At 45.8% G+C, this 14446-nt stretch overlaps 1 protein-coding gene across 10 annotated transcripts in view; it reads left to right on the top strand.

Annotated features, from left to right (window-relative positions):
* The window catches only part of GAPVD1 (GTPase activating protein and VPS9 domains 1), a 90179-nt gene that overhangs the window by 58052 nt on the left and 17681 nt on the right, over positions 1-14446 (top strand). For 6 of the 10 annotated variants that reach the window (XM_055142357.1, XM_055142164.1, XM_055142296.1 and 3 more), the window contains 7 exons: positions 589-723; positions 1161-1280; positions 4575-4652; positions 4766-5133; positions 8371-8458; positions 9405-9485; positions 13979-14101. In XM_055142357.1, the coding sequence (XP_054998332.1) occupies positions 589-723; positions 1161-1280; positions 4575-4652; positions 4766-5133; positions 8371-8458; positions 9405-9485; positions 13979-14101 (993 nt within the window). Of the gene's footprint in view, positions 1-588; positions 724-1160; positions 1281-4574; positions 4653-4765; positions 5134-8370; positions 8459-9404; positions 9486-13978; positions 14102-14446 lie in introns of those variants that run through there. The other 4 variants (XM_055142460.1, XM_055142418.1, XM_055142220.1 and 1 more) reach the window with 2 other exon arrangements.

Below are 14446 nucleotides of genomic sequence, written 5' to 3'. Positions count from 1 at the left end.
ATGTGTTGTATACCTGCCTCTTTTCTGATTATGAAGATACCCTTTGCCTTTAAATGTCAACTACAGAATGCAAAATATGAATATATGTGCATATTACGTTCTGCTGATCTGCATGGATCAAGAATAATTGAATGACCCCGATACGTGTTTTACAGTGCTAGAGCGTTCAGACATGCTGGCCTTTACATAAGGAGGCAGGAGGAGTAGCTCATTTGCTAGAGCATTTGTAGGAGTTACATTTTAGAAAATGAGCTAATGCCAATGGTTGACTTAAGCCATTTAAATTTAATAGTTGATCTTCTCTGCGTTCTTGTTCAGTTTTCATGTTAGCCGTAGCACACTCATTGAGAATAGTGATCTAAAACCAGAGTTTTTATCTGTACAACTGGCCTATGCTGGGGGAAAATCAGAGTTGATATGACTTCCTTGGCGTTTCTTCAACCAGCCTTACTAACTGGCCGAGACCTAGAAATCTATTTACACTGACCCTTCCGTAAGCCCTGTTCAGTTTTCTTCAGCTGGGTCACGGAAGTGGAGCCCATGCATGCCGACCAAGTCTCTAATGTGGGCCTTCACCTCTTTCCCTAGAAGCCCCAGACCTGAAGCAGGAGGAGCGTCTGCAGGAGCTGGAGAGCTGTTCCGGCCTGGGCAGCACCTCTGACGACACGGATGTCAGGGAGGTCAGTTCCCGCCCCAGCACACCAGGCCTCAGTGTTGTGTCGGGTATGTCTGTCTTGTTTTAAGGAATAAGGATTGGAAGGTGTGTTCCTACCACCCCGTGTATAATGTTGATAATTACCAGCGGGTGATTTCCAGGGAATGAAATTATTTCTAGGGTACCAAATAGCTATGAGAGCTTAATGTGCGGCTTCGCAGAGCTCATTAAAGTAATTTGCAGCTCATGTGTGTTCCCTGACTATCTGTACTGCATAGCTTCTGCTGCTGAGTGTACAGAGCATGTAACTTGGATATTTTGCACACATCGGGTAATCATATTTAAGCAGTAGTACTGATAAAAGCCGAAACACCGGCAGCTCCCTTGTGTGTAGAACTGGACACAAACAATTGAGGGTATTTAACTTTCTCCAGACTTCATAAACTTTCTGTGTGCTTATTTTGTTGTTCCAGTTTGCTTAGTTTTAATTATTTTATCTTTAAAGGCATAAGTGCAACCTCTGAGGATATTCCTAATAAGATAGAAGACCTGAGATCTGAGTGCAGCTCTGACTTTGGGGGTAAAGACTCTGTCACTAGCCCAGACATGGATGAAGTAACTCATGGTAAGAAATGGAAAAAGAGGGGCTTCCGCTTTGTCCCTGCCATTGTATGACCCCAGAGCACTGCCAGGCTCTTCCCTCTTTCCTCCTCCCCCTACCCACCTCAGGCCCCCCCAGTCCAAAAAACAAAAAAAAAAGGAAAAAGGAAAGAAATGAGAGATGAGAGGCCAGGGAAATAGTTAAAGGGCTGTAGTGCATGAGGTCTTTTTTTTTTTTTTTAGTTGTTCATCATTATTACATTTAATATTTCAACACCAATCCCACCATCATTACACCTTCTCACAACCATATTTCAAAAGTTTCTACCTCATCCCCCAGAGCCTGCTCCCAAAACAGGACCTAAATAATTTATTTGGTATTGTTTGCTGTGAATAATCCAGGAAAAATGATCCAGAAAAGTTTCCTTAGAGGAAAGTGTATGAAGATTGTTGTATTTCATCCTGGAGCCAGTAAGCCCTTGTTTTGGTACATTGGTGATGTAGAATGAGATGTGTGACCACAAATATGGCCACGCACTCTAGGAATTCTAAAATTTTAAATAAGGTGATACAGCTGAGTTCAGTTGAAATTTTTTTTTTTTAACTGAATGGTGATTTTTGGGGTCCAGAGGCATCTCAGTGGCATTTTGCTCTCATGTTGCTCAGTTCTGAGAGATTTGTGAGTCTCTGTATCAAGGCCATTAATGAGCTTATATGATGCCAGAGGCAGTTCATGGGCCTGGCTGCCAGGGTACCAGAAACACCAGGAGGTGGAGTACACAAGGTCTTGATTGATCCCTGGCGCTACCCCAAGCACTATTGAGGCCCCCTGAGTACTGCTGTGTGTGGCTCTAGTAGGAAGCATGAACCGGGCTGAGCAGTCATTGTATTCATCCCAGTTGGGGGAAAAGTTTGACTCCAGAATGTCTTGGATTGGAGACACAGCTCAATAGACTTGAGCACTTGCTCGCTAGTTAAGCTCTGAGTGTGGGCCCCGTCACTGCATCAGGAGTGACCCAGAGAACCAAACTGGAAGTGACCCTGCCTTAGTCTAGAGCCCAGTCTCCAGGCATTCTGGGTAACAGCTACACCAAGGTGAGGTAGCACAGTCAACACATGGAAGCCTTCTAAGACAAAGATCTGCTGGGAAATTCGCTCAAGGGCGGAACTTCATCAAAGGACATCATTCTCCTTTCCTTACTCCATAAACAATCGTCCTAGATTTACTTCTTTTTTTTTTTTTTTTTTTTTTGCTTTTTGGGTCACACCCGGCGATGCTCAGAGGTTACTCCTGGTTCTGCACTCAGGAATTACCCCTGGCGGTGCTCAGGGGACCATATGGGATGCTGGGGATCGAACCCGGGTCGGCCGCGTGCAAGGCAAACGCCCAACCCGCTGTGCTATCGTGCCAGCCCCTAGATTTACTTCTTAATAATCTTTCTGGTCATTTTATATGGATACAGTAAGAGATAAATTAATCTTTTAGGATGGCACTCCTGGGGACATCTTGCTATAGATTCCAGACCATTGCCCTCAGGCCAGATTAGACCTTCCTAATCCCTACAGGTCCTTGTTCAGTCACTTCTCCTTGGGTCACGGCAGAATTTGTCCACACCCATGCTCTTCACTTTTTAAGTTTTATGGCACTTGGCCCTATCCTGTTTCAGTGCCAGGGTAGCTTACCACCTGCCCTAGGTCCATCCAGTCCTTTCGTCAGACCCTGCTTCTGGAGTGCTGGAAACTAAGGGCAACTGAGGCTAAGTCGAGTAAATAAGAGATGCCCAGAAGTAAATATTGTTTGGAGTCAACTAACTCCCAGGTTACAGAAGCGTAGCATTAACTGTCTTCCTGTGTCTATACAAAAAGGGCATTGCTTTAAAGTAAACTATGTGAAGGACAGAAGGAAGAGAGAACAGCAGTATTTCACTTACAAATACAAATCCAGAGATCTCTGAAGGGTTTGAGTTTACAAGTCACCGGTTCTGGTTTGGGGAAATGAGTGATTAACAGGTAGAGGAAGCAGAGCACAGAGAAGCTGAAGGTGAATGCTGGAGGAACGGGAGTGCTCGGGAGCACTGTGACGGCATTACCTAGTAAGCCCAGGCTCCTTGCTGCAGCAGAGAAAGGACAAACCAGTGTTACCCTACTTTTTATAAAAACCACTTTTAGCTGCAGATAGTCGACAAGCTTTAAATAGTCCTTCCTTGGACATTTGGCAGGTATGTCTCAGAAAATAACTAAGTGGACTTGCCTTTCAAGGGCATACACTCATCACTGTATCACTCACTGTATCACTCTCATCTTATTGCTCATTGATTTGCTCGAGTGGGCACCAGTAATGTCTCCATTGTGAGACTTGTTGTTACTGTTTTTGGCATATCAAATACTCCACGGGTAGCTTGCCAGGCTCTGGTGTGCGGGCAAGATACTCTTGAGAGCTTGCCAGGCTCTCTGAGAGGGGCGGAGGAATTGAACCTGGGTCGGCCGCATGCAAGGCAAGTGCCTTAACCGCTGTGTTGTCGCTCCAGCCTGTCATACACTCATAGGTTGGAATTTATGCCAAAGGCACTGTCAGGCTTTCAGGTAAGAGTTAGTAATTTTTAGAATCCTGAAAGCTTGTTCCTTAATTCACAAACTTGCCAGCTTTTCACTATTTAATGACTTTTCTGATGAGAGGAACAGTGAGAGTAGGACTGTGACTCTTGGGGGCCTGGAGAGTGAGTACAAGGACTAAGGTGCTCGCCTTGCATGTGGTCAAACCCAGTTTAACCCCTGTTACCTGAACACTGCCAGGAGTGACCCTTGAAATAAGCCGTGAGCATAGTTGGGTATCTACCTCTCCCCCAAAAACCCCCAAACCAAAAAAAGTATGGCTTTTTAATATATGATTAAATATGCCAATTATTTGGAAGATCTACATGTCATTGAATCAGCCTGATGAGTGAGTGATGCTACAAAATCGTAGGTGAACAAAGAAAGAGACAACAAAAAGACAAGACAAAATCGTGTGGTTAGAAGAGCCATTCCGTGCACTACAGACCAGTTGATTCTCATGTAAGAGTGCACATATGAAGCCCTGGTTTTGATTCCTGCACCTCACACCCAAAAGTAATTAAAATCTACAGACATAAAGACATTTAAATGGAGTTCAAGTAATCAGAATTTGATATGTATGAGTCCCTTTCCCCCTGATATACCCCTGCAGTTGTAACTGGTCCGGAAAAGGAAAAAGATGGAAGAATTTCCTCACCTTTCTCACCGTGTTGAAACTCGCATGAGCTCTGCCTCGGTCTGAATTTCTGTTTGCGGTCTGTTCTAGGTGCCCACCCCCTGACCTCTCCGCCTTCCCAGTCAGAGTCTCTGCTTGCCATGTTTGACCCGCTGTCTGCACATGAAGGTACATCCATCAGATCAACTTCCGGCCCCTATTGTGACCGGGAGAGAAGAGCAAGCCTGAAACCCCCTTGGGCTGGGTTGTGTCGCAGGTCTAACGCTCTCCTCTTGTTGCAGGGGCTTCTGCTGTGGTCCGGCCAAAGGTTCACTATGCCAGGCCGTCGCATCCACCACCAGACCCCCCAATTCTGGAAGGAGCTGTGGGCGGCAACGAGGCCCGGTTGCCTAACTTCGGTTCCCACGTTTTAACTCCAGCGGAAATGGAAGCCTTTAAGCAGCGGCATTCTTACCCGGAGCGGTTAGTTCGGAGCAGAAGTTCTGACATCGTGTCCTCCGCCCGGCGGCCCATGAGTGACCCGAGCTGGAACCGACGTCCTGGGAACGAGGAGCGAGAACTGCCTCCAGCCGCAGCCATGGGTGCTTCTCTGGTGGCTGCCCCTCACTCCTCGTCGTCCTCCCCGAGCAAGGACTCCTCCAGAGGAGAGGTACGGGGCCCTGCAGCCAGCTCCCGGCCCCCCGCCCGGTCCTCGCGATACCTGGGATGATTCACGTGGAATGGGTGGGGTTGGGGCGAGTCAGGATTCAGTGACTAAAGATGACTTGTCAGCCCGGTGTGTGCACAGCCAGAACCCCAAAAAAGTGATACAGTAATGTACCTGGCAGTTTTAGAATACCTCTAGCATTTCTCCAGATAATCTTGAATCTAATTTTATTTAAACCTCAGTTTTCTTTGAGAAGAGGTTTCGTTTCTCTGCCTTTTTACCCCTCCAATGAAGGATGAACACAATTTTTTTTTTTTTTTTTTGCTTTTTGGGTCACACCCAGCGATGCACAGGGGTTACTCCTGGCTCTGCACTCAGGAATTACCCCTAGTGGTGCTCAGGGGACCATATGGGATGCTGGGAATCGAACCCGGGTCGGCCGCGTGCAAGGCAAACGCCCTACCCGCTGTGCTATTGCTCCAGCCCTGGATGAACACAATTTCTTTTGAAACAGTTAGTTGCAAAAATGTTTGAAGTTGACCAAAAGAACCTCCACCCCCACTGACAGGAAGTCGTCCGCCTGGTGTGCTGTTGATTTGAATAACTTGTATGAGTTCCATAAAAATAAGCACAATCTCCTCACCGCCTGCAGCACCATCGACACCCGGGACTCCGCTGAGCCCAGGCTGCTCTAGCCTTAACGTGCCACTCGTGTCGATGCTGTCCCACGTTTCTGTGGGATCTAAGGGATAAGCTAGGGGCTGGAGAGACAGCACAGCGGGGAGGGCGTTTGCCTTGCACGCGGCCGACCCGGGTTCTAATCCCAGCATCCCCTATGGTCCCCTGAGCACGGCCAGGGGTGGTTCCTGAGTGCAGAGCCAGGAGTAACCCCTGTGCATCGCCGGGTGTGACCCAAAAGGAAAAAAAAATATAATAAAATAAATAAAATAATAATAAAGGATAAGCTAAATGTCCCAACATTCTTTGGAGCTAAAGGATTCTATTCAGATCCACGTCTTGTATTTAGCTGTCATGTCTTTTTAATCTCTTTCAGTCTAGAGCATTCTTCATCTTTGTAACTGAAAATTTCACGCCACTTATTTTTTTTTTTTTTAGGCAGTGTGGGGTTGTTTTATGTTTTCTCATGATTAGATTCAGATTTTCCCCCTTTTTTGCCCACTTCGGTTTAGAGGGCCACACCCGGCGATACTCAGGGTTGTGAGGTGATGGGGAGTTAGCCTGGGTCGGCTGTGTGCAAGGGAGGTATCCTGCCTGCTGGACTCTCCGACCCTTAGGTTCAGCTTTTTCATCTTTGACAAGAGTAGCACTGTCGTGACCCTAGAGTATCACTGTTCTTGTCATCGTATTCTAGCAGGTAGCACACAGCTTTAACTGTCCCACTACTGGCAAGTTCATTTGGGCCATTTGATGAAGGTGTTATCTGTCAGGTTTACTGCCTTTATTATATTTTTCCCACTGTAATGAAGAAATATTTGGGGGTTTGGGGCCACTTATGTAGATATTCTTCATCCAACTTTTAGTTTATCCAATTTGCTAATTATATTTATAGTCTTAGAGTTTTGTGTTTTCCTGGGTTTGCTACTGCCCTTTATTTTACAGCTCACTGGTCATCGATGTGGCCAGGAGCCCTTTGTGCTGGCTTCTGTGTTCTTTTGACATGCAGCTGTCACTCTGTTTCTTTACTTTCTTACTCTGAATGTTACAGGTTTTTATTATACTGTCCACCCTACTCCTGGAGTTGGCCATTTCTCCAAGGAGACCTCGTATTTCTTTTATATCCTATTTTGCATCCCCTTTATTTGTAGGGACCCACGAGCTCAGACTGATACATTCTCTTTCAGTCTAAAAATTATGGAATGGGTTTCATTATTCTCTCCCGCGTCTGTTTCTTTTACAGCAGTGAGAAGTCTGCTCTCATTATTCTTCGTATATGTCCTTGTTTGCTCAGCCATCCTGCATGCAGCCAGTGTCCCCTCCCCCCGCTAAAGCCTTCCCAGCATGGCCCCTCCTCTCTGGTTGGGTCTGTACCCTGTTGGGAATATTAGATGAGAGATAAGGTATGTTTAGTCCCAGTTTGTGGGTGAAAGGAGTTAAGTCCAAAGTCACTTAACAAGCAGAGAAGGAATTACAGTTTTCCCTTTTGCAATATGTCTTTATTTTTGGGGTATGGGCAGGTGCGCTGGGAGTGGGGGTGGGGGGATGCAGCGCCTTGGGCCACACCTGTAGTACTCAGGGTATAGCCCAGGGTTCCTGCTCAGGAGTGACCCCTGGTGGTGCTCAGGGAACGTGGTGTGCCGGGGCTCGAACCTGACGGGCTGCGTTGCACAGCAAACACCTTCACCTCTGACATGTGGTTTCAGCAACTCACTCTGATTGGTCATCAGAACAGGAACTTTGAACTATGAGCTCCAGCTGTACTACTTTGAGACAGTCTGACTTTGGTGACCTTTCCAGTCTGCTTCTCATCTATAGAAAGGGCTCAGTAATGGTATTATTGCAATAATAATACCATTTCAGTAGCCACTGTGAGATTTATTCATTTATTTTGTTCTGGGGCCACTCTCAGAGGTGCACAGGACTTACTCCTGACTTTGCTCAGGGAGTACTCCTGGCAGGGTTCAGAGGACCGTGTTGTGGCAGGAAGCAAACCCAGGTGGGCTCTGTGCTAGGCAGGTGCCCTACCCGCTGTACTGTTACTCTGGTCCCCCACCGTGAGATCTAAATAGAGAATATATATCCTTATGCTCAGTATTTGGTACACAATAGATGATTTTCAGTTTTGTTGTTAATTTTGCATTATCTCTACTACCTTCTAGATTACATTGGATTGCATTTGCTCATGTCATAAGTATTTGAGTGCCTACTTGGTATATGTATTATGTAATTTCCTTTTAGTGTACTTATAGTAATGAGCTATTGTCTGCCCTTAAGCTGACAGTGAGAAGTGCTCTTACAGTGTATTTTCCTGGGGTCGTGGATATATTTCTGGTGAACAAACAGATATTTTTGAGACTTCTGGTTTGATCCTCTGACACTCCCTCGCGCCCCCAAAACGTATATTTTCTTGTTCGAAAAATTGCCTCATAAAGTAGTTAAGAATCATTTTGCTTTTAAGGCAAACAAAAGTGGTTTTTGTATTTCACAGATTAACTGAAATCCTTTTCATAGTAATTTATCCTGCTACCCAACTCCAAATAAAGCATCAAACTTTTTCTACAGACTGAAGAACGCAAAGATAGTGATGATGAGAAATCAGACAGAAACAGACCTTGGTGGAGAAAACGTTTTGTTTCAGCCATGCCTAAAGGTAATTTCATTAAACATTAAAATGCTGTGTTAGCAATAAGAAGCAAGGGAGAGAGCCGGTATCCCAGCGCCTCTGTGAAGCCTCCTGGACCAAAGTTTCTGTTTTAAGGATGTAGAAGATGGTATTGCTCCAGTGAATACTAAGAGCTTAAGAAATGACAGTTACTGTTCTTTGCAGGAAGTGGTAATGGTTTCATAAAAGGAAGTCTTGCAGGTCATGGTTGTTGAAGTATTAGAACCTTTAAACACAGGGCTTCTGACATGTGTACTGCTGAAAATTGTTGCAGAAAAAATTGACAAAATTATTGAGCAGTAAACATTGAAAATTCATACTTTCCACTCATGGAAGAAACTGAAGCTTCTTATGTCTATGTTCATTGAGACTGTTAATACCTGGAATATCAGTGAGTGTTTACTTTGGAAGGCAGTTGCATAAAATTGTTTGCTTTCTTTGTGAATAGCCTGGCATCATCGTAGTAGCTATTGAGATCTGAGTTGGCGTCAGCATCTCTCCCTGAAGGAGGGTCCGAGATTTTTTCCCCAAGGCCTCTTCTTGGCACCCACGGCATTCAGGAGCTGAGGAGCAGTGCTGTCCCGCCACGTGCCACCCCCTTGCGGAGGAGGGGAACGAGGCTCTGAGTTTCGAATGTGTTGTTTTTGAGCATAGGGTTAGATGCAATGGTTTGGACTTTTGTCCCCGGAGAGTCCCATGAAGTCATGCTTTCTGTGCAGATGACCCCCGCAGCAGACTCTGAAAGTTTTGTTAAGAATCTTCATGCTGTTTTAAGAAAAATTGTCAGTTGACACGTGGGATTTATTCGCTTTTAAACTTTTGAGTCTCTTTTCCACTTTGAAATGTTGGCACCCCAGGTAATTCCAAAATGACTGCTGTGTCCCAAGTAGTGCATATGTTATATGTCACACTACTGACTTTATTTAATTTCCAGCTCCCATACCATTTAGAAAGAAAGAAAAACAAGAAAAAGACAAAGATGATCTGGGGCCTGACAGATTCTCAACACTCACAGGTTTGTAGACCCATGGACTTCCTGGCTCCTTCATTCCCAGAGCACATATTTCATACCACTTTTCTTGGGTGCCATAAGCGTTGCCTTCTTAGAGGAGTGTGTCTGTGTGTGCAGAGTGGGGAGTATGTTCTCCGTGGGTCTGTGGTTTCCAGCTGGCAGCCGCAGTGAATCTCAGTGTGCTCTTCCTGCAGGTAGCCACCGCCATCTCATCCTCATGTAACCCCTGAGCGTGAGCCTCTGGGCCTCCCTGGCATCTTAAGCTTGACATCTTAATGGGATGGTGACGCACAGTGCCTTTTAGGGACGTCTGGTGATGGCTTTCGTGCTGTGCATGCCTTATCTTTAGAGCGTTGGTGGACCCTTACCTGCTAATGCAGCTGGTAGAGTTCTGAATTCATTTCCATCGGTAGTTCTTGATTATGCAGGATCACAGTGAAATTTTGTTTGGCCTAATCATTTCCTTTTTCATGTGGCAGAGTGTTCAAACAGTATCATACATTTATTTACAAATCTTACCATTTTTTCACAGCTTGAATCATTTTATTTTTATTTGTTTCTTTATTTTTGGTTTGTGGGCCACACGTGGCTGTGGTCAGCGCTTAATTCTGGCTCTGCACTCGGGGGTCACTCTTGGCAGGCTCAGGGGACTGTATGGGTGCTGGGGGGTGAAGCCGGGTTGGCCGTGTGCAAGGCGAGGAAGTGCCTTACCTGCCGAGCTGTCTCGCTGGCTCCCTTCAGTCATCTTAACGCTGCTCTTTGGCCCAAGGAAAATACAGTAAGGATTCAGGTTCTTACCTGATTCAGCATAAGATTTCTTTTTTTTCAGCTGCTTTAGCATATTTTGAATGAGACACTCTAAAATGAAAGTTTGAGAAATATCATTCGCTGTCAACCTCAGGTCGAGGACAGTGGCTGTTTCTAATGATTATACACAGAAGTAGAAGGAAATAAACTTTTTATCTTTTAAAAAAATCTTGATTTAAATTGTTATGTTAGCAAGTTAAAACTTAGCAAGTTAAAACAAAGATTTTTGTTTGAGTGACTTGGGGTCTGGGGCCATACCTAATGGTGCTCAGGGACTACCCTCAGCTTGGTGCTCAGGAGGCCCGTACCTTGCTGGGAATTGAACCAATGCCTTTGCAAAGTGAAGCTTGCACACTCGCCTTTTGAGCAGTCTCCCCACCCCTAAAATGGAGATTTTTTTTTTTTAACTTTAAACAAATGTGGAGTGGTTTTTAAAAGAACACCTTCCTCAAAGAAGAAGAGTAAAGTAGTACTAGTAAGGCAGAATAGCATAGTAAGGCAGCAAGCATATAAGGTAGAATCCCATTTTTGTGCATGTCCCACTGTTCTGTTCTCCAGGTGGATGCATTCTTATCCCTGCTTTTTCCCTATGGGGTGAAAGGGCTTTAGAGGCCTGGGGTGGAACTCATAGGTAGAGCAGTGCCTCCTGTGTGAGGTGTGAGTCCCCCTCACGCCATTCCCCCCAGCAAAGTTTGAACAGCAGGAGCGTTGTCTTCAAGCTGTGTTTCCCTGCTGGGAGCATTTGACTTGATCTTATTCCTTCATCAAAGACTGTTGAACATCAGACTCATGCCGGGCACTGAGTGTTGTGTCTTTCCCGTCTAACCGCCTGTCGAACTCGGAGGAGACTTGGCCAGGCTTCACTGAGGGATATAAGAGTTAGCCTTTTCGTGTTTCTAAGTTTGGAATACTACCAACATTTACAAAGTGAAATGCTCTTAATGAAATGTCATGTTTTAAAATTCTCGAATTTGAAACTTCAGAAGAGGTATACATTAGTTGTATACATTAGTTTTACTTGTGTCTTTGGGTAGTTCATTTTTCTTGGTGTTGAGACTAGAAGTTTTGTCGAGTTCACATTTTCTTTGCATTCGATTTTAGCGATTTCGCTACCCTGCTGGTGCAGAAATTTCTATGTAGTCCTTACTAATGGCCCATTTAAAATTATTATTAAATTAATTTAAAATACTTACGATCTTTAAGTCTTACCCATATGTACCATCTTACTATTAATCTTTTTCGTGTTCTCTCCCAGTCTTGTCATATTTGTACATGACTCTTTTCACGAGTAAAGTGGAGTATGTACATGACTACATTCTTTAACACATAAAAACTCACCTACTAGACAGAACGGAGATGGTTTTAGAATACTATCTATTGTGTGATTTTTCTGCTGCATGAATGCTTCTTGCTTTTGAATATTTTGACCATGATGATTTTTTTGTTTTCGCACTTTGTTTTTTGGGCGACTGCCTGTGGTGCTCAGGGGTCGCTCCTGGCTCGGGTCACTCCTGGCTCTGGGGTGGTGCCCGGAGTAGAACCCGGGCTGCCTCCCGCCACCACAGTGCTCCACCATGCGATCTTTCCCCAGGACTGCATGGACATGCCTACTTTGAAAGTGTCACAGCTATAGGAGCCGGAGTGATAGCGCGGCGGGGAGGGCATTTGCCTTGCACAAGGCCGACCCGTGTTCAATCCCCAGCATCCCATGTGGTCCCCCGAGCACTGCCAGGAGGAATTCCTGAGCACAGAGCCAGCAGGAGTTAGCCCTGAGCATTGCTGGGTGTGACGCAAAAAGTGGGGAAAAAAAAGAAAGAAAATGTCACGGCTTTAGATATATCGTGATTTTAAGGGGTTCTCATTTTTCTGGGATTAAAAAAGAATTACTAGGATGACATTATAAAACTAAAGGTTAATACAACATAAAACTTCTGCAGCTTAACTAGATTTTATTGTTTGTTTTGATTGGTTTTTGTTTTTGGGTGGCGCTCAGGGCTTACTCCTGGCTCTGTGCTCAGTGATCATTTCTGGTGGGGCTCAAGGAATCCTATGGGATGTGCCAGGGATCAGACCAGGGTGTGCCTCATGCAGGGCAGGTGTCCTGCCTGCTGCACTGTCTCTCGAGCTGACTGTCCCATATTTTCAGGACAGGACCGGGCAGGGCTGGGGGGAACTTGTTCTGGACCAGGATGCCCCTTCACGCAGAGCCTGCACTCCAGCCTTAACGCTCCCGAGACCTTATTTTTTCTTGGTTTGTATTTTTGGGCCACACCTACCTCTGCTCAGGGGTTACTCCTGGCTGTGCTTTAAGGGGCTGTTTGCGATGCCAGGGATCAGACCTAGGTTGGTCTCATGCAAGGCATTGCTTTAACCCCTGTACTGCCTCTCTGGCCGTTATTTTCCCTCTTAAAAGTACTTCATGTGACCAGTGACATCAAAATAATCCCTTTCCATAAAAGATTTTGTAATGATAAAGGTTTTTATCAGATTTACATACAGAAAAACATTTGATTAGGACATTCAGTGCGTTCAAAACTGTTGTAGCAGGAAGGTTAAATTACTTTGGAAATCCTTTCTACAGCTGACTATGAGTTTACTAGGTCACGGACACTAAATATGATTGTTATGAAAGCAAAAGCGCCTCTGAGCAAGTGACTTAACCCGTGCTTTGATTTCCTCGACTATCAAATAGAGGCGGCACTAGCGCCTCCCTATAAGGAAGTCGTGGCCATTAACTGAGGTCCATGTAAGATGCTTAGCCTAGTTCCTGGCATGTGGTAAGTGCTCAATAAGTGTTAGCTGCTCTCAAGAGTAGATGCTGTCAATACTCTCTAAAATCTAGTGATTTTGATGTGTCTTTAGACTTTTTTTTTAATGGGATTCTCCCAGAATGTGGGCAATCATGACCTGCTCGCCTATTTCTGCCTTAGGAGTTTGCATTTCATTATGGAGCTTAATTTTGCCCCAGAGACCTGTAGCGAGTCTTTGCTTGGCTGACTTCATTAGGGACTGACCGTCCAAGGCTCCAGGGAAGCATTGCAGTGTGCTGCCCTGTGACCACGAGAAGCTTTTCCTCTCTGCACCCCCACAACTCCAGCTCTCCCCGAAACATCCAGATTTCTCTGGAGTCCCTGGCCCCGGTGCATGCACCAGAGGCCTCTTCCAGCATCTGCAAGGGGCAATGAGTTAAAATATGACTCTCCACGCTTCACACGTGCAGGGCCAAGTTCATGGAGGAAACCCGGAAAAAGCTTTTTAAAAAGTTCATATTAAGAGAAGTATAATTCTAAATTTGAAATGTTTCCTCCTTCAGCGTGGAGATGTGTGAATAAATGAAATCTGCGTATAAAGTGCATGGTTAGAAGTTGTGGTAGCATGAATTGCTAAGGACAGTGATCTGACTATAAACCCTCGAGAAGCCCTTCATCCATTCAGTCTGCCCTGAGCCTTGTGACACAGTCGTGCAGAATTCTGGCCGTGATGAGATCGGCTTCACGCTTTGGCCAAGCTCTCAGCCGTAGAAATGGGATGAGTCGGTAGCTGCATGGTGCCTCTTAACCCTGAGATATGTGCTCTTTTTAAGTCTCACCTCCTAATCCACCTTCGGGATTATGCTCTTGGTGTCATACTAACCGCAGAGTGGGCTCGAGCAAGCGGGCCTAACCCTCCCCCCCTCCTTCTCCCTGCAGATGAGCCCAGCCCTCGGCTCAGTGCCCAGGCTCAGGTGGCCGAGGACATTCTGGACAAGTACAGGAACGCCATCAAACGCACCAGCCCCAGTGAAGGAGCACTGTCAAACTATGAAAGTGCAGGTGAAGATCGTGCCGGCCCAGACAGTCACGTGTGGCGTGGGGAGGGGAGAGTGGGCGGAGCTGTCTGGAGAACTGACCGGGAGCAGGCACGGCCCAGGCATGCAGCTGTGAGCTGGGTGTGAGCTGGCTCAGCGGGGCGTGGGATAACTCCCCACTTTTCATTTGTTAAAGTTTTTGTTTGGGGCCACATCTGGCAGGCTTAGGCTAATCTCGGCTCTGTGCTCAGGAGCCTGCTGCGGCCAGGCAGACCCTGGGTCTCCCCTATGCAGAGCATGTGTCATCTCTCTGGCTTACTTGGACACGTCTTAAGATATTAGAGGAGGTCATAATACAATAGAAAGCTGT

The sequence above is a fragment of the Sorex araneus genome, chromosome 1 (assembly GCF_027595985.1).
Source record: "Sorex araneus isolate mSorAra2 chromosome 1, mSorAra2.pri, whole genome shotgun sequence".
NCBI classification, from domain to species: Eukaryota; Metazoa; Chordata; class Mammalia; order Eulipotyphla; family Soricidae; genus Sorex; species Sorex araneus.
Note: the sequence above shows the minus strand (reverse complement) of the source record. Positions and strands in the feature narration are given on the sequence as shown.